This window comes from Bos javanicus, chromosome 9 (genome assembly GCF_032452875.1).
Source record: "Bos javanicus breed banteng chromosome 9, ARS-OSU_banteng_1.0, whole genome shotgun sequence".
NCBI lineage: Eukaryota > Metazoa > Chordata > Mammalia > Artiodactyla > Bovidae > Bos > Bos javanicus.
Genome location: NC_083876.1, coordinates 69,322,606 through 69,343,557, shown reverse-complemented (window position 1 = coordinate 69,343,557; position 20,952 = coordinate 69,322,606). Strand labels below are relative to the sequence as shown.

Below are 20,952 nucleotides of genomic sequence, written 5' to 3'. Positions count from 1 at the left end.
CACAGTGAGATACTACCACTCATCCACTAAAATTAAAACTTAAAAGATAAACAATATCAAGTGTTGGTAAGGATTTGAAGCAAGTGGAACTCCTGTTGCTAGTGGGAATGCAAAAATGGCATAGTCAGCTTGTAAAAACTTTGCAAATTTCAAATAAAAGTTTATCTTATGAAAGTTGGCCATACTCTTACCACGCAACCCTGCAATCTCATTCCTCGCTAGAATTGAAAACAAGTGATATGAAAGCTTATGCTCACATGAAAATCTATACATGAATGTTTATCGTAGCTTTATTCACAAATGCCCCAAACTAGAAACAACTGAAATACCTTCAACTGGTGAATGGATCAATAAGCTGTGGTATATCCACCCAATGGACTAGTACTCAGCAAAACAAAGGAATGAACACTGATACATGCCACAGCACAGATGAATCTAAGGTGCATTACTGCTAAGTGAAAAGAGGCCAGAGTCAAAAGGCTGCATACTGCCTGATCTCATCTTTATGACATTCTGAGAAAGGGAAAACCATCAGTAGTGAAACAGACCAGTGGTTTCCAGGGGCTGGGGATGAGGACAGGAGTTACAAAGGGGCCCGAGAACATATGAAGGGTAATGCAACTCTTCCACTGTTGACTGGTGGTGGTTAAATGACTCTATGTGTTGATCAAAACTCATAGAACTATACACACACAAAAGTGAATTTTTCTGTATGTAAATTCTACCTCAATTAATAAAATACTAATGAGAACAATTTCCTCCCCACGATGAGGGACTATTGAGGGGTTTATTCCACATGCGAACTCGCTGAATAGACTGGTGCCCTGTCACTCTTTGCAATTAGCATGAAGTGAGTAGTAAGGATGACTCTCTCAGCTCTTCTCTCTAAGAGTCACGTCTCAACTATGATATCTGTGCTCTCTCCCAGCTGCAGGCTTCAGAGTCTCAAGTGCTCTCTTTCTGAATCATGTTTTTTTCTCTCGTGCTCAATATCAAAATTTGAAAATAATTTCCAGAGAAAGAAACTGGGGTAGTTTCTGAGCATGAATAAACCCAAATCATTCTCATTCTCCTCTTCAGTGTATCAGACACATATCATTTGCACCAATATGTTCAAAGACTGCAAACTAAACTGCTACCCGGTACTTGATTGACAGGTGATTATCATCACTCTGTTGTTGAAATCTATTTCCAAGGGGCACTCTGCTCTCCGTGGTTTGTTTGCTCACTTGTTTTGCCTTGTGTTGTCTGTAGGTGTCTATCTGCTGTTCCGTATCATAAATTGCTCTCTATTAAATAGAAACTGTGGTTGTTTCCTCCTGAATTTTGATTCCTGTATTTGCTCAGGTGGAAATATAAGGAGTTCCCTATACCCCCTGATGGTCTGCTCAGGACCACTCTATGTCATTTTGTACAAAGCTGATTGTGGAGTGCAGTTCGAGCAGTGATAAAGAAGCAGACCTTCCAAACCCAAGTCCTGGTGCAAAGAAGTCGCAACTTCTTTGGCTATCATTGGAAAGTGATTCTCATGGCAAAGAAGAAATGAACATGTTTCAGACATGTACGGAGCATAAATTTTCAAATAATCATGCTCTTATCTGGCAGAGAGACAAGAAGGCTAGAAAATGAGCACTGCTTTGAAACTTAAAATTATTATGTTTATGTTATTCATTCTTTTATTTAGGGCTTTCCTGGAGGCTCAGAGGGTAAGGAATCTGCCTGCAATGCAGGAGATACAGGTTTGATCCCTGGGCTGGGCAGATCCCCTGGAGAAGGGAATGGCAACCCACTCCAGTATTCTTGCGTGGAGAATTCCATGTACAGAGGAGTCTGGTGGCTACAGTCCGTGGGGTCACAAAGAGTCGGACACGACTGAGCAACTACACCACATAAAACTTAAAGGTACAACTAACTAGAATTAATTTTCATGTGTTTGACCAATACATCTGCTCATGATAAACTATACTTTTCTTTCCTAGGCTGATCTTCCAGGGTAGCAGCAGATTCAAGCAGAAATAAAGGTCACTTTCCTGTTTTGAAGGTAATGTTCACCAATGTAATCAGCGGCATAAATGTTGCCATCAATCTAATTGGTGAAATAAATCATAACTATAGATATCACTTCACCTCTTTTATAAGCAAAAAGGATACACCCAGATCAAGAGCTTCCACAGGCTGAGAAAAACCCCAAGGTACCAGGTCACTAACAGCAATAGCAAGAATATATCCTTCCATCTATTTAGGGAACACTTCACCCTTTCCAAAGTGCTTTCAGGAACATTCTTTTATTTGGTCCTCAAAGAAATCTCATGAGGTAAAACAAGTGCTGTTCTTCCATTATTTCAAGCAAGAACATGGAGATACAAGAGCTAGATAAAATGCCTACCAATACCATGTAGTAGTGATGGCAACCCACAGCTCCCACTTGAAATCAGAAAGATGAGTTGATACACGACACCCACCCCCCAGCAGATTCTCCACAATTCCCTGTTGCAGCCTTGCCCTGGAGAAATGAAGGTATATGTATGAGAAATACTGTATCATTTAACAACTGGTTGACTGGAAAACAAAGATTCAGAAGGTTTTGCTAGCAGATTGAAATTTTTATTTTTATTTTTTTTTAACTTTTAGACTAAATAATGGATTTTGGGGCTTCACTGGTGGCTAAGCGGTAAAGAATCCACCTGCCAATTCAGAAGACATGGCTTTGATCCCTGGGTTGGGAAGATCCCCTGCAAAAAGAAATGGCAACCCACTCCAGTATTCTGGCCTCGAAAATTCTATGGACAGAGGACCCTGACGGGCTACAGTCCATGGAACTGCAAAGGAGTCGGCCACGACTTAGCAACTAAACAACAACAACAATGGGTGTTGGTGACTGCAGTGAATCCTTTCCTTCCATCTTCCTTCCTTCTTCCCCCCTTGATCTCCTCTTTCTTTCCTTTCATCTCTCTGGCCACACAGTCACGGGCATGGACCCTGCCTTCAGGAAACCTGCAACTGAGTAGAGGTAGAAGTTATTATGTGTTAATAAATAAGGGAAACTTCAGAATGCAGTCTTGTAGGTGGTGACAGAGGAGGAGACAGAGATGGAGAAGGATGAGGCTGAGAATGTGTGCGGGAGGGACCACGGAGGCTCCTGCAGGGCATGCCGTGGAATCTGCTCATCTCTTGTTTCTAGAGCATCTACTATGATCAAATTATACTTCTCAATTCTGACATACACAAAAATTACTGTGGCTGGTCTTCAAGGAATTGCTTATTTCAACCCATGAGGTATAATGGTAAAGAAAATCAGATTTTTACAACCCTGCTAATGCTTCAAAATGTAAGCTTGGGTTTCAGAACATTTCTATTATTTTATAGGAAAACATCAGCTATGCCACTAACCAGTGATTCTGCTTCATTCTGTTTCAGGCTTGATGTAAATAACCAGTTGTTAGGCTTAGTGAGAGGGACAAAACCTAAGCTTAACTACAATATGATCAAGAGCACCGTGCATGCCAAGTTGCTTCCGTCGTGTCTGACTCTTTACGACCCTATGGACTGTAGCCTGACAGACTCCTCTGTCCATGGGATTCTCCAAGCAAGAATACTGGAGTGGGCTGCCATCCCCCCCTCCCAGGGATCTTCCCGACCCTAATGAACCCTACATTGTCTCCGGCGTTGGCAGGTGGGTTCTTCATCACTAACACCGCCTGGGAAGTCTTAAGAGCACCATAAATACTTGAAATATCACACACAGGTTGAAAGAAATCAGATTTTTTTAAAAGGATTCAAAACCTAGCTCTGTTTAACTCAGCTAACTGCCCAATCTTAAAGCAAATGCTTTTGGTATGATCATGTGGAGTGTGTTTCATGCTAAAAAATGTTCCATCTAATGATTCAACTAGCCAACACAGAAAGTAGGGTAAACTGTTTCTGTTATCTTTCTTTCATGGCTCCCAAAACCTAATTTTCAAAGTCTGACCAAGGAAATCCAGATGCACAGGACGATGTATTTGGCTTGTAAGCCCTGAGAAAAACTGTGGACTGAGTCTAATGGCTATTACTCCAGCAATGCTGCTGGGTCAAACAGAGCATTTCCAGGCTAAACAAAACGTGAAGATGAGATGGTTGACCGTTAAAACAAAATCAAGAGAAAATTGACAATTTACGGTCATCCTTGGCCATTACTCTGGGCATACAATAAAAACAAAGAAACAGAGCACAAATTCAAACACTGAATCCTGAGCAAAAAGAACTATTCCTCCACTGTAAAATGGGGCAAGTCATTCTGCTCTGCTGTCTCCACAGAGCTTCCGAGAGGCTCTGAGGGGGACAGAGTGGGCCTACAGAGAGGTGTGAGGCCAAAGGCATTGTCGCTGCTCCCCCACCCCCACCATTTCAGTTCTAACCACCCCCACTCATCTGAGCCCCACAGCCCTCGCCGTGTGGCCAACTGTTCATTACGCATGGTCTTGTTATATTTTAAAAAATGAAGCTCAGTGAACTCATAAATTGATTGCTGCAGCCTCAGAAATAATGGTTGAGAAAAGTAAATATGAAAGTATATCCTAAAGGTAATCGAGGATATACTTTACTTTTCTCAGTGACCTAAGACTAGGAATTTACTAGAGGCTTCCAAAAAGACAAAAATCAAATGATTTTTTTTACGTTCTCTTTGGTGATATCTACTACTCATCAAGTTCTCTGACTGTGTGAATTGATACTGCTGCTGCTACTGCTGCTAAGTCGCTTCAGTCGTGTCCGACTCTGTGCGACCCCATAGATGGCAGCCCACCAGGCTCCCCCTGCAGGAAGTTAAATGAGCCAGTGAACTTGTTGAATAATCACTGGTGGTCTGTAAGGGTAAATTCATTTCTTCCAGCAATGGAGGTCTGCTTCTCATGCTCTTGGTGTCTAAATGGGGAAGAACTGCTCCTAGTCAAAGGAATTTCAGGAATTGGGTAGAAAGATACACGTGGTTCAGGGGTGGACAAAAGACAGTCACTGCCACACTGGACTGATGTTCCTGGGGAAACCGGGCACCGAAAAGATGCTTAGAAGAAGGAGATCAGAGATGATCTCCACGACATCACCATTCCTCTCTGAGGATGAAACCAGAGCTGCCCCCACCACCACTGCTTAGAGTCTCCTCCCAGGAATTTAGAGGCTGAAGAGCCAAGTTCCTGCATCATCAGCTTCTTCCAAGCTCTAGTAAAGTCCTGTATAATGAGTCCCGAGACTCTGCATACTTATGTTTCCATGACACACAGCATATAACTCTGGCTGCAATAACTGTATTTACGAATCCTTTTAATAATAATAATAATAATAATAAAACCTAACATTAATTGCCTATTATGTGCCTGGCTTTTTTCCTCACACATTTAAATCAAAAGCTTACAATTGTTATTGCTATTTTGCCCCCACCCTGAACACAAAGGATCAGAAAAGCCGTGAGACTTGCCCGTCTACACAACTAAAGAATGACAAGGTTGTGACTCAAACCACACTTCTGCCATTACACCTCCATGCTTCTCTATCTCCGAAAGTAAAAGTGTTAGTCGCTCCGTCATGTCCTACTCTTTGTGACCCCATGGACTGTACACCACCAGGCTCCTCTGTCCATGGGATTCTCCAGGCAAGAATACTGGAATGGGTAACCATTCCCTTCTCCAGGGGATCTTCTCGACCCAGGGATCAAACCTGGGTCTCTCATGCTGCAGGCAAATTCTTTACTGTCTGAGCCACCAGGGAAGTCCCCCTGTCTGGCAACTAAAAATATTCCTATGATATGTTCTATGATATTTTTAGCTCTAAAAATGAGACTTCCAACCAGAAAATACTTAGAATGCTTCCTTTTTAGTTATAAGGTCAGAATACCTGGACTGGATTCTCACTTCCCCATTCACTAGCTCTGTATCCCTGTGAAACTTGCTTAACCACTCTAAGGGTCATTTTCTGTATTTATAAACCAGGAATAACAGTAGTGTTGTATGAGAATAAAGGGCTGTGAAAATTAAATGAGATAATAACACAAAGCACTTAGCAGAGTGCTCCCCTTACAGTATTCAATAAAATTAGCTACAATTATAGTTTTTATTTAAATGAAATCAATACTGCAACCCTCTTTCAATTTATCAGGCAATAAGGCTATTTGTTTATGAGCTCCCTGCTTAGGGCTCTATAAGCAAATATGATATGGGCAACCTATTCACTTTATACAACTGGAATGACTGCAAATAAGAAAGGTATGCATCGTTCTATATAGCTTACATTCATATTCTTTTGCAACTAAATAATGTTCCTTCTTAGGTAAAGAGAAGGACTACTGCTCATGAATCCGATAAAAAGCCTTCAAGCAGACATATAAACAGACAGTAACTGAAACACAAGATACAGATGGTTTTAAGTTTCTATTAAGCTATTAGGGCTTCCTTGATAGCTCAGTTTGGTAAAGAATCCACCTGCAGTGCAGGAGACCCTGGTTTGATTCCTGGGTTGGGAAGATGAATGGAGAAGGGATAGGCTACCCACTCCAGTATTCTTGGACTTCTCTTGTGGCTCAGCTGGTAAAGAATCTGCCTGCAGTGCGGTAGACCTGGATTCAATCCTTGAGTTGGGAAGATCCCCTGGAGAAGGGAAAGACTACCCTCTTTCAATTCTAAGAGTGGTGCTTTTGTGTTTCCAGCAACTACTTACGTTTCTACATGCACCAAATTAAAAGGGAAGCACTGAAAGTAGCAATTTTTCTGCACTTTAAAATCACAATGGATAAAAATAATCACATCAAGTTTAGTGTATATAGACAACGTCCCAGGAACATATCAACATCAGAACATGTGTTATGCACGTGTGGTAACTATCACAATCTTTCGTGGCTTCAGCTTTACTTTTATCTTCCTGGTAGAAACCATTAGGTACTTTCAGTCACAGTGCTTCTTTGCATCCATTCATTGTCTAATACTCAAAAGACCTGAGATAATTAACGGCAAAAAAAAAAAAATACAGTAAAAGGTCAGCTCAAGGTCAGCTCTCCACCTTCCTTGTTTGCATATGTAACCCAATAAATTTTCCCTTTTAATAAAAAAAGGATAAATTTGCCTTCATGAATGGGATACATGGTGGGGGACCCAGGCAACCTCTGGGTCCTCACCTTCTCAGGCTTTACTCAGTGGGAATAGGACTTCTGTCAGCTCTGGGGAGCATTTTTCAGCATTCCAGTAGAATAAGTTTTTCTCTTCTAATTCCCATATATGAAATCTCAGGGAAGATACAGGTTGTAAGCTACATGACCCTAGAGGGCATTGTATGTATCAGAGACGCTGCAATCTATGTTTTATGGCATAAAGTACCTTCAGATATGCAATATCCTAGGTAGCTCAGCTGGTAAAGAATCCACCTGGAATGCAGGAGACCCCAGTTCGATTCCTGGGTCAGGAAGATCCCTGGAAAAGGGATAGGCTACTCACTCCAGTATTTTTGGGTTTCCCTCATGGCTCAGCCAGTAAAAAATCCACCTGCAATGCAGGAGAACTGGGTTCAATCCCTGGGTTGAGAAGATCGCCTGGAGGAGGGCATTGCAACCCACGCCAGTATTCTTGCCTGGAGAATCCCCATGGACAGAGGAGCCTGGCGGGCTACAATCTGTGGGGGAGCGAAGAGTCGGACACAACCAAGCAACTAAGCACAGCAGCATGTGACTTCCCAGCATCTAGCCTCTCACTGCCTTGACTTTCTTTGCTGCCCTTCTCTATCTCTGCTCTGACTGACTGGTTCCCAGATCCCTTAAAGAATTCCTCAGATTTTCAAACAGTTTATTGACTGCCTTGTCTCCTGGCATCTGAGCCTTTGATTCTCCTTAATCCCCAAAGTCATGAGAGCACAGCTGACCACTCCCAAACACTCATCCCCACCTGCCTGAAGGTTTAACTCTCACCTAATTCACTAACCTGTCCCTATATCTGTGCTGACGGTGAACGCCTAAAATTTCACATAAGTCTAAGTGAGAAAAGCCTTTAAAAAAAAAAACAGAAGTAGAATCACAGATATAGAAAACAAATGTATGGTTACCAGGGGCAGGATAAATTGGGAGATTGAGACTGACATATTCATAACACTACATATACAACAGATAACTAACAAGAATCTACTATATAGCACAGGGAACTCTACTCAATACTCTGTATTTGCCTGTAAGCAAAAAGAATCTTAAAAAAGAGTGGGTATATGTATATGTATAACTGATATACTTTGCTGTACACCTGAAACTAACACAGCATTGCAGATCAACCATGCTCCAATAAATATTTTTTAAATTTCAAATACTGGTTAAAAGAAATATGCCAAAATTATGTCAATTTTATTTCAATAAAACTGCAGGAAAAAGAAATATTCACCAAATAAATCACAGTAAAGACTGCAGAATACATACTTAACAAACTTCAACAGAACATATTATTTTTAAAGCATTTCCATAAACTGTAAGTTAGTCTAAAATAACTTGCTGTTTTTAAGTTAAATTGATCTGGGTGAGGGTCCTCCTTAGAAATATCTTATTAACAATTAGTCTGAATTACTGTAACCAAATCTGATTTTTAAAAAAAGTTCCTTCAAAACATGTTTAACTAATTAATTCCCTGTGTTAAATACTCTGTTGAAATAACTGGTATAATTCCTATTTTCTTGACTGGATCCTGACACAAACTATTTCCCCCTACAATGTTGTATTTACAGAGGCCTAAGTCATGAAAAAGTTGGCTTAAAGCTCAACATTCAGAAAACTAAGATCATGGCATCCGGTCCCATCACTTCATGGAAAATAGATGGGGAAACAGTGGAAACAGTGGCTGACTTTATTTTTCTGGGCTCCAAAATCACTACAGATGGTGACTGCAGCCATGAAATTAAAAGACACTCCTGGGAAGGAAAGTTATGACCAACCTAGACAGCATATTAAAAAGCAGAGATGTCACTTTGTCAACAAAGGTCCATCTAGTCAAGGCTATGGTTTTTCCAGTGGTCATGTATGGATGTGAGAGTTGGACTATAAAGAAAGCTGAGAGCCGAAGAATTGATGCTTTTGAACTGTGGTGTTGGAGAAGACTTTTGAGAGTCCCTTGTTGAGATCCAACCAGTCCATCCTAAAGGACATCAGTCCTGGGTGTTCTTTGGGAGGACTGATGTTGAAGCTGAAACTCCAATACTTTGGCCACCTGATGCAAAGAGCTGAATCATTTGAAAAGACCCTGATGCTGGGAAAGATTGCGGGCTGGAGGAAAAGGGGACGACAGAGGATGAGATGGTTGGATGGCATCACCAACTCAATGGACATGGGTTTGGGTGGACTCCAGGAGTTGGTGATGGACAGGGAGGCCTGGTGTGCTGCGGTTCATGGGGTCGCAAAGAGTCGGACACAACTAAGCGACTGAACTGAACTGAAGTCATGAATGACAAAGACAACAGGTACAAAGGTAAAAGCAGCTAGGAGTCTGATTTTTTTAAAAATTAAAACTGCGTATTTCATGAACTTGTTTCCTCATAAAACAATTTGTTTGATATGTTTTTTAATTTAATATTCAAATTTCATATAGTTTTACATATCTTTTTAGGTTTTGTTTATAAAACCTAAAGATCTGTGTATCTAATTTTATATTGAAGTACAGTGTGGTATACAGTAGTGGGTATACAACAGCACCACAATGAATTTTTATCTTAAATTCACTAAACCCATATTATAGAAAATTAATTTTAAAATTGATGTAAATCTGGACAAAATGCTTTAATAAAAATTTCATTCATAAAGACAATCATACAACACACAGTATGCCTTGGCTTGTTATCTCTAGGACTTATGGATACCAAATACTCGCTATTACTGGGCTTCCCTTGTACCTCAGCTGGTAAAGAATCTGGCTGCAATGCGGGAGACCTAGGTTCGATCCCTGGGTTGGGAACATTCCCTAGTGAAGGGAACAGCTACCCACTCCAGCATTCCAGCCTAGAGAATTCCACGGACTGTATAGTCCATGGGGTCGCAAAGAGTCTGACGTGACTGAGTGACTTTCACTTGACTTCACTTCTTCACTCACTATTACTATGGAGTTCAATATTCAATATTTTATGTGGTGCTTAGGTAAGATGACAACGTACCTAGACAAGAACCCAAAGTTGTCTATTTCTATTTTAAAGCAAGTTTGTTGATCCTAAAGGCACTAATTTAAAATAGGCATTAATAGTCATTATAAAATATGAATTAATAAAGAGGCAATTTTTTTTTTCCATAAAAATTTTGGTCTTCCATTTAAAAAGACTTCCCTGGTGGCTCAGATGGTAAAGCATCTGCCTACAATGCGGGAGACCTGGTTTCGATCCCTGGGTCGGGAAGATCCTCTGGAGAAGCAAATGGCACCCCACTCCAGTACTCTTGCCTGGAAAATACCATGGACGGAGGAGCCTGGTAAGCTACAGTCCGTGGGGTCGCAAAGAGTCAGACACGACTGAGCAACTTCACTTCACTTCACTTAAAAGAAAAAGTTTGATGGCTAAAAATAGTCTGAAAACTCTGCCTTAAATTATCTTCTTTTAGGCAACGTATTAAAAATTATTAAGGTAAGACCTGATTATAACTTCTTTCTGCTTTAGGGCTTCACTTCAGTATTTTCATTATTTAAAACAAGAGCTGTGCAAATATAATTAGAATACTACTGGGTTTAATGTAACTTTACCATTTGGCTCCTAAAATCACCAAAAGAAAATGAATTAAAATGAACACTCACTGTCTTAATTCTACCACCCTGGAGCCATAGAGAATATCTTCTTTCCCTTCCACATTAAAGAAGCCTCCAAATATTATAAGACAATTAACTGACTATCCTAGATAAGCAGCCGGAGTCTGTAAGCCTTCCTCTTATGATGTGGTTTCCAGCCTCCTCGCCACCCTGGCCTCCTCAGGACACAATCCTAATTGTCAGAATTCTAAATAAGGTCTGACTGCTACAGATCTAGATAGAAAGTTTTAGATTAACAGATCATCTACTTGCCAGTTTATTACTTATCATAAACATCAATCAAAACTCTTCAAAAGCTAAGCTTCACAGCTAAATTTAGCTGAATATTTTAAATGCTTAGAAAGTGTGAATTTTATTTTTGCTCTAACAGTCAGATGTAAGATATCAAATTGAAACTTGGTGTAATTCACATGGCAAATGCCAACACCAACTATCTTACCACAAAGTCGGGGTCGGGGGACACAGGCTGCTGAGATGCATTAAAAAAGTCAATCACCCTTTTCCATCAGATTCTTACCAACTGGGTGAGTTCTTTCTTGGGAATATGAAACCCTCCCTCCATGTACTCAAAGCATCCTGTGTTATACCACTTTCTCCCAGCACTCTAATTTTCATGTATACATGTTTGAGGTTAACAAATGTCCTTGACTAAAGTCATAAGTTTTGAGGGAGAGTGTGCAGAAATAGAAAATTGTAAGCTTCAAATATCTTTGACTCAGCCTTTAGTAAAATTAACATTATTTATATCCTAGTTGGCATAGACTATACTGATTCTTTATGTTTTCATCATATAATTAAAACTATACTTATTCTTTATATTTTCATCATATAGTTCCGTTTTTGCCTATGACTATTTGCTAAGGGCAAACAACATTACTATATGCCAGAAAGGTTGGCTTTGTAGTTCCAAGGTCTGCTAACTTGTACCTTTGACATTATAAATGTTTGTTAAGGAAAACTGTATTTGCTAAAATGTCTATTGTAGAAACTGTGATTGCCTGAGTCAAGCTGTAACCACTGCCTGTGATAAGAGCTTGAGGTAACTTCTACCCTGGGTGGTAATTAACTCACTTTCAATGGACTTGGCCGGTAACTTCCCTGAAATGAATGGGTGTGGTTTTGCTTGTTAGACTGAGAGCATCATGATCTTTCATCCCCAACTTTCTCCCTTCAAGGCATGATAAATACTGGAAACCAACACATCTCTTTTTAAAGAATCAAGTGAATTTAAAAAGAAATCCTCCAACAATAAGGACCATGTATCATCATTGTATCTTCCTAACACTTGGCTCAAAGCTTTCCAAATGTGATGTGTTCAACAATATTTATCAGTTGAAGTGAACTGAATTACTCTTCCTAACAGCTCCCATAAATTTCATTGCCACTAAAATGGAACATGAAAGTTCAGAAGAAATCAAAGACTTTTGGTTTCTTCACTAGGTTTAGAAATATTTGTTCCAGAATGGATGTACTCTTAGATACACTGAGTATCTTCCAGAATATATCTGAAGCCTTTTGGTTGCAGGTGATAACAATTTAGCCCAAGCAAGTTAAACCGAAAAAGAGGGGAAGGATTTATTGCTTCACAAAATACAGGTCTTAGTCACGGCTGAACTCAGAGACTCAAACAATATCATCAGGACTGTCTCTTTTTCTCTCTCCTTCTCTGGCCTCTTTCTTCTGTGCTTCACCCTCAGGAAGATGCCCCCTAACTCCCTATCAGCTAGCAATCTTGTGCTTACATCCCTTTCACTCACAGCCCAAAAGGAAGACAGATCCTTGATCAACTCTTAAGAAAGTCTCTGGTCAACTCCACGTGGACCACATGTCCCTTGAACATGTGCACATGTCCCAGGGCAGGGAAGCCTAATGTCATGATGGACAGACCCCACAGAGAAGGGGAGGGAGTCCCCCAGAGGAAAGGCAGCTACACAGATAAATGCCGTAAGGCTGCTCAACAATTAAAGGCCTGAAATCCCGAGTCCCTTCCCTTCCTGGCCATGATGGAAATAAAAACAGTCTTCCAGGCTGACATCTAAGGTGACTACAGTTGTACAGTACAGTCTCATTCATTACAGAGGAATTGTATTTACTGGGTCTATAATGAGCTGATAATCAAATTCCAAATCATCAGAAACAAACTATCTTCAGATTAGACTCATATTTATAAAATAGTACAAATGATCTGTTTAACTCATCCCACACAGAAAGACTCAGCTATTTGTCAGCATTACTTTGCCGATAAAGGTCCATCTAGTCAAAGCTACGGTTTTTCCAGTAGTCATGTATGGATATGAGAGTTGGACCATAAAGAAAGCTGAGCGCCAAATAATTGATGCTTTTGAACTGTGGTGTTAGAGAAGATTCTTGAGAGTCCTTTTCACTGCAAGGAGATCAAACCAGTCAATCCTAAAGGAAATCAACCCTCAATACTCACTGGAAGGACTAATATTGACCTGAAGCTCCAATATTTTGGTCACCTCTTTTGCGAACAGCTGACTCATTGGAAAAGACCCTGATGCTGAGAAAGAGTGAGGGCGGGAGAAGGGGGAAACAGAGGATGAAATGAAAGGATGGCATCCCTAACTCAATCAACATGAGTTTCAGCAAGCTCCAGGAGTTGATGATGGACAGGGAAGCCTGGCATGCTGTAGTCCATGGGGTCGCAAAGAGTCAGACACGACTGAGCAACTGAACTGAAATGAACACAGAATGACTGTACTGAAACATATTTCATATATAAAAGTAAAAGGTCTATGTATTATTTAAACACATACTTATAAAATTAAGACGTTTCTTGTTAAAATACATATTCTATGTGTGTGTGTGTGTGTGTGTATTTGTGTGCTTAGTTGTTCAATCATGTCCAACTCTAAGCAACCCCATGCCCTGTAGCCTGCCAGGCTCTTGTGCCAGGCAAGAATATTGGAGTGGGTTGCCATTTCCTACTCCAGCAGATTCTTTACCACTGAGCCACCTGGGAAGCCCTAAAATACATACTAATGCTCTTATTTTCAGCATCCTAGAAGGCCAGGGCTAGAAAGTAACTGAGCTGTCAGCGCACCCAACCATTAGCTGTTCTACCCTCCGCTAACACATGTCGCTTTGACAAATCACCACAGGATGGACATTCACCTGTTTCATTCCACATAAAGCAAATGTACTTCAAAATGGGAAAATTTGCAACAGGAAAGGAGCAAATAAAACGCCTTCTGAATTAGCTACAGAGGTATCTCTTATAGTGATTAAAGCTTCCTTTTCAGGTTTTTTAGTGAGACTGACAAACTGCAGGGGCCAATAAGCTTGTATTCCTGTTCAAGAACAATCCCTTCAGGAAGCTCACTATGAGACAATGAGGTAAAATTCAAAGAACACAAGTACTGTAAAAGACTTCAGCAAAAACTTCATCAGAGACTATTTACAACACTGATTAATCCTACAACATCTGCAGAAACATTTCATGGTAAATATGGTCCTGTGTAGCAAGGGAAAGTGCTTAATCTTCCAAGAAATATGCATTTATTGTCAGTCTATTCTACCTATTGTGGCCAAAAAGTATACAGTTTGAGAAAATGTTCCACTGCTGGGGCTTTAAACAAAATGGTCTAGCTGCTTTGTGCTGCATTTACTGAAAAATAAACTATGATGAATTCTACTAGATTTGACTACTCACCCCATTATCAAGATTTCTGGCTGTGCATACAGTTAACTTTTTACACAAACATCACCCTTGCACAAGTTGATTTTTTTTTAATCATTTTGCTTGATTAAAATAGTAGCACTAATAAATCAATGAGATGAGAATACTTTCTCTCTACCACCACCAAGGGCAAAGGCAGGATATAACAGCAGCAGGAGGGGAAAGGGACCATTTGACTCTTACCACTTGGCCAGCTGGGTCCCTCCCTTCTGTATCTCTGCAGGACTATAGAGGATGGGCTTTCCAACTCGCCTGTGTTTTGGGAACGACAACCACAAATGTAAACATTTACCAAAAACTCATTTAATTCCTCATTCGAGCTGCTCTCAGAAGGTACATTCTGGGGTCATCACCCTTTACAATGGAATTAGAAGGGCGTGGGCATAAGCTCTCTTGTGCTCTGCTCCTGGGAGGTCCTCACTTAGCTCAGAGCAGGCTAACAAGGCTACTAGGTGGGCTCACAAAAATGAAAAAGACCCAGAAGCTTACTGCACAACCCAGTAGCAAGATCAGGCCCTCCCGAACATCTAATATGGGTTCTTTTACACGCAATCAACACAACTTATGAACTGAATATTTATGTTAGTGCTAATTTACATGTTTCTTCAAGCACGCTGGCTAAGAATTTCTCTGCCTTTTTTTCCAAGTCCCCTTTTTAAGTACTGGTAGACCATCAGCATAGCAGTGCCTGGCAGAGAACCTTCTCTTTAGACCACCCTGTAGCAAAGAAATTAAACACAACACCAGACAACAGCTGATGGGGTATATGAACACAGCGTGAAGAAAACAGTGAAGCAATGAGAAAATCAAAGACAGATGAAAGAATAATGGGGAGAGAATGGGGACGATCCAGGGGCCAGTAGGCATGAATGAGAGGAGAGGGGGCACAAATGCTTCAATTCTAACCATAATTTGCACTTTGGGACTTGAACTTCACTTCAGACACAGTGGCTTGTCTTCATTTTCTTTTTAAAATGTTGTAAGTTGAGAAAGGAAGCCCCCCAAAGTACTTCCTGTTGATCAATATTGAGAGGTGCTCTATGTAAAACAAAAGACTTTGCATTCCCAGGGTCATAGGTGAGAAAGAAAAGAGCAAATTCCTCATCAAGGTAAAGCCTGGCTTCTATGATTAGAGAAGAGAAGGCTGCTCACAGACGGAAAAAGAGAAAAGAGAACACAAGGGAAGCAGGAAATCTAGGAAAACCTGGAGCAGTGGACTAGGAAGTGGAGAAAGGGAAGAATTCACTCTGCCTACATCTGTCCAGACCAAGGTTTTTCCTATGCAGATCTACCTCAAGGAATCAATCAACCAACCAAAGCCCTCAGTTATACAAATGGATCATTCTGACAAATATCTGAAAAGTTTCACGGTGCCGAATGCATATCAGTGCTCACTGTTAGAAAATGAACAGCTCTGTTGTACAAAGTCATATCAGGCGTTCAGCTCAGGACCACTGTATACTACAGAGTATCATTTTCACCAGTAAAATTTAGAGCACAGCTGGGGACTCCTGTTAATAAGCAAATACTCTGAAGTCTCCTAACATTTATTCCAAAGCATTCCCAGAAGATTTCTTGTAAAACCTGGCTTATTTTCCCAAGTGCATAGGTATAAGATACGTATTCATTACTTTTAAACCTGTCTCTGGCTAGTTTCCTGAGGAACAGAAAATAAAAGCCAGATGTGAATCTTTGAGTATCTGAATCTGATATTGAGAGATTCTGTTGACCTACTTAAATTTCAATAAAGCACTGATGTAAAAGAAATGTGGCTGCAAATTTTAATAAGCACGTCTGTGAACATTTTTACTGAAAAAGAAGTAAAAATTCAATACTTGGGGGTAACTAGTGTAAGGCAAATCTATTTGGGATGTTAATTACAATGTGGGTACTGTTTTAACAAAGTTGAAATGTAAGTGAATACACTTAAGTCAGGGAGGAAAACATTTCAGTGCAAATGTCATCACTTTAAGTTCTGTTTTCTGGGCCATAAGCAGATGTGGAACCTGACTGGCATTAGTTTAAGAATATTCAGTGAGGTTTTTGCAGAAGTCAAAGTGGCATCCCTCGTCTGGAGGGATCTTACAGTTACACCCAAATTCCCTCCACGGAGAACAAAGCAAAGGACACACGAAAATATCTGCAAATGTATAATACATGTTATTTCCGAGCCAGCTTTACTTCTCTATATGTTATTATTGAGCACTACTCTGAAAACCTCTCAATTTCAGAGAACACAAATGAAGTCTGGCCTGTATAATTTGTCAAATTGCATGCAGTGACATGCAGAGAAACTCAAAACTAAGACTCTAATGTGATAAAAATAAGCTGTAAAATTCCAACAGAAGGAAGATGAAATTCTAGATCTTTAACACAGCCCTATTCATTGAGTGACTGTACTCTGACGGTTAATTATTAACTATATACCTATAGTTAATACACATGAAATACACATGAAATACACATGAAATACACATGAAATACACATGAAATATCAGAGCTCCTTATTCTCCTGTTTCCCATAAGGGGAAAAAAAAAAAAAAAAAAACAACCACTACCCCTAGAAGAAGACAGTCACTCTAAATAGCCAAGCACTTAGGATTCAGCACAGTGCAAATCCCACTTACTGATTTTTTCCTCGTCTCTTGAGAAAGGAAAGCAGCAGAGCTGGCCCATGGCACTGGCGCTCTCTCTCCCGCCTGGTGTTCTCCCCGGGCTCCCCAAAGAGCAACCGCAGTTTACCCCACGGTCCGCGAGCACACCCTGCCTCCTCCACTCCCCGGAGCAGCACAAGAGCAGGGAGAGCGGCGGCGGGGATGCTCTCCGACGAGGGGGCTCTCGCAGCCGCTGGGAGCAGGCAGGCTCCACCTCCCCGGGCCCCAGCCCCACGCAGCTGATACGCGGCTGGCTTTCGGGGAAGCGGGACTGGCTTTCGGGGAAAGAAGCGGCCCTACGTTCGCCTAATTCTCATAAAACTGGGAGCTCTCGCCCTGAGATGAGTGCCACGTGCGCTGCGCGGCTCTGCAGATATGTCTCTAAGAAAGGTAGTGGAGAGCAAACCACAAGGAGTCCTTTCTCCTGCAGACAGATACGGTAATTACACAGGGAAATTCAAAGGGGGAGAGGGGGGGACCATATATTCTGTCTGCTACTTAAAGAGGAAGAGCTTTCTTTTATCCCCAGGAAATTTTTATTTCTTTGTTTCAGAAACAGGGAACCTGACTTTGCAGAACACAGAAAACACAAGTTGGAGTACCAGGAACTTCAAGCTGCAAGAAGGGTAGAATGGCGAAGTGGAGGAGGGATATAAAAGAGACCATCAATTGTCATCTGCACATTACAGTTTATCATTTAAATATCTGCTTTTTTAAACACTGCCGTGTTTCTCTACTAAAGCATTAAATCAATACCATGAATTTTTAAATTAGAGCATCAAAGTATGTCAGTAGCCCAGAAAATGCCCCAAATCACTGAGAAAAAGATCAGCAATAATAGCATCTTTTCTGAATAAAAACACAAGGTGGTTAAGCAAATTCAGGGATGGCAAAATAGCTGATTTCCAGACACGATATATTCTGAACTTCATGTAATCGTTCATGTAAAGATTTCATGTAATTGTGCCAAATCTGTTATCTTGCATAGGGAAGAGCTTTATCTTGCAACACTATGTGAAGGAAAGACTGCTCATGGTGCCAGGAATACCACCCAAATTCTTACTCTATTCCTCGACTTTCCAGCTAGGCACTCACATCCATTCACTGGGAGCTGGAAGGAGAAGGCAGTGGGTGATGATGAAAATTTCCCTGGTTTTGAATGCAGTGTGTCTATTTTCCTACTCATCTGAAGAAAAAAAGTATACAGTCTGGAAGAAAAAAAAAAAAACTTATTTTTTAAATCCTAACCATTACTTTGTGTGTTAAAGAAATATCTGCAGTGAACACACTTCACTGAGGAACATGAGTAACTCCTGGCATCCCCTAATCCTGGCATTGGTGTAGGGATAGAACCTTTAGAAATAAAAAGCCAGAGGTCTGAATCTCAGATCCGTCCGGTATTAACAGTTCTGAAACGCTGACCTCTCTGTCTGAGTTTTGATATCTTCATCTGTAAATCTGGCAAACTCACTATAAAATTTTAATTTGTTATTGCAGAGTAGGTGGTGTTTGGGAGGAGGGAGAGAAGAGAATAGACTGAATATCTCAAGTCTTTCCAGCACCAGCTAGCAATCGCACCTCCGCCTCTCCCAATTCTGGCGCCCTCTAGCTGCCATCTTGAGTTACTGCTTACACCTGTCACGTCCAAGCAAATAGCCCCCTCACTCCAATGCAACCTCCAGGGGATAATGTCCTGTGATAAACTCTACCAACTTGACTTTTATTAATTAAAGTCAAGTTTATTTATTAATTAAAGTCGTTTATTTATTAGTCCCCTGTTGGCACTACTACTGGAAACTTCCAAATATGAAACCTATAAAATGTATTGTTAGCTAAGTAACAGTGTGTATCCCAGGATGTCCTGAAATCCAAAGCGGAGGTGGGGGGAGGATGGAGTTATAAAATGTTGGAGGCTTTTTTCCCCCATAAGCATTAAAAGTGAATTAAGCATAACAAAAGACTAGAAAACTACTGAAAAACTCAAGAAAGGAATTTTAAAACTGGCTTGCTGCTGCTGCTAAGTTTCTTCAGTCGTGTCTGACTCTGTGTGCAAATAATTAGCATATCGTTTAACCTCAAAGAGGGGATGGAGTCTGTGCTCAAGGTCACTAAGGTTTATCTCAGTTCTAAAAGGCTGCAATTTCACACTGTAGGTTTATGACTACTTCTAGCTCCAATCAGTCAATCCTAAAGGAATCAGTCCTGAATACTCATTGAAAGGACTGATGCTGAACCTGAAACTCCAAAACTTTGGCCACCTGACGCGAAGAACTGACACACTGGAAAAGACCCTGATGCTGGGAAAGACTGAAGGTGGAAGGAGAAGGGGACGACAGAGGATGAGATGGTTGGATGGCATCACTGACATGATGGACATGAGTTTGAGTAGGCTCCGGGAGTTGGTGATGGACAGGGAAAGCTGGCACGTTGCAGTCCATGGGGTCTCAAGAGTCGGACACGACTGAGTGACTGAACTGACTGAGCTTGGGATTTCTAAGAATGGTTTTCACACTGCATAGTTGTGAATTTTTTCAATAAAGATGATTCCTTCAACATAAAATTAAATGTGATTTCACTCCTATAGATTTCATAAGAGCTTTCATATACATAAATTTTTAATTCAAAATAACTAAGAAACTCATGTGTCTGGATTTTTCCATTTAGGAAAAAAACTATTTCATATGTATATGAAATTCTGGTCAAAAAATAGAACTTTCCCCCCTGCCATTCCATGCCCCACTCCCAAATGTGAATAAGTATCATGCAGAAGGACCTAGAAAGTAGTCATATTTTACCCAATTATTTGAGAATACAACAGTATATAATTAAGTTGAATAGTTTAAGGTAGAAGCCCCACCACAGTTCAGTTCACTCACTCAGTAGTATCTGACCCCATGGACTGCAGCACACCAGGCCTCCCTGTCCATCACCAACTCCTGGAGTTTACTCAAACTCATGTCCATTGAGTCAGTGATGCCATCTAATCATCTCATCCTCTATGGTCCCCTTCTCCTCCTGCCCTCAATCTTTCCCAGCATCAGGGTCTTTTCAAATGAGTCAGTTCTTCGCATCAGGTGGCCAAAGTATTGGGGTTTCAACTTCAGCATCAGTCCTTCCAATGAATATTCAGGACTGATTTCCTTTAGGATGGACTGGATCTCCTTGCTGTCTGAGGGACTCTCAAGAGTCTTCTCCAACATCACATTTCAAAAGCATCAATTCTTTGGTACTCAGCTTTCTTTATAGTCCAGCTCTCAAATTCATACATGACTACTGGAAAAACTATAGCTTTGACTAGATGGATCTTTGTTGGAAAAATAATGTCTCTGCTTTTTAATATGCTGTCTAGGTTGGTCACAGCTTTTCTTCCAAGGAGTAAGCATCTTTTAATTTCATGGCTGCAGTCACCATCTGCAGTGATTTCCGAGCCCCCCAAAATAAAGTCTGTCACTATTTCCATTGTTTCCCCATCTATTTGCCATGAAGGGATGGGACCAGATGCCATGATCTTAGTTTTCTGAATGTTGAGTTTTAAGCCAACTTGTTCACTCTCCTCTTTAACTTTCATCAAGAGGCTCTCTAGTTCTTCTTCATTTTCTGCCATACCTCAGTCTCCCTAACTCACAAATGCAATCAAGTAGTAATTTAAAATTTAAAATAATTGCTAATAGCAAAGGAAACCATAAACAAGATGAAAAGACAACCCTCAAAATGGGAGAAAATAATGGCAAACAGAGCAACTGACAGAGGGTCAATCTCCAAAAAATACAAGCAGCTCATGCAGCTCAATATCAGAAGAAACAAACAACCCAATCAAAAAATA

At 40.6% G+C, this 20,952-nt stretch overlaps 1 protein-coding gene across 6 annotated transcripts in view; it reads right to left on the bottom strand.

Moving 5' to 3' along the window:
- The window catches only part of AKAP7 (A-kinase anchoring protein 7), a 128,788-nt gene that overhangs the window by 16,517 nt on the left and 91,319 nt on the right, over positions 1-20,952 (bottom strand). For 2 of the 6 annotated variants that reach the window (XM_061427995.1, XM_061427994.1), the window contains exon 1: positions 17,103-17,184. The exons of 2 other annotated variants lie outside the window; for them this stretch is intronic. In XM_061427995.1, the coding sequence (XP_061283979.1) occupies positions 17,103-17,151 (49 nt within the window). In that variant the 5' untranslated portion in view covers positions 17,152-17,184. Of the gene's footprint in view, positions 1-14,658; positions 14,728-17,102; positions 17,185-18,252; positions 18,338-20,952 lie in introns of those variants that run through there. 2 more of the 6 variants (XM_061427993.1, XM_061427992.1) reach the window with 2 other exon arrangements.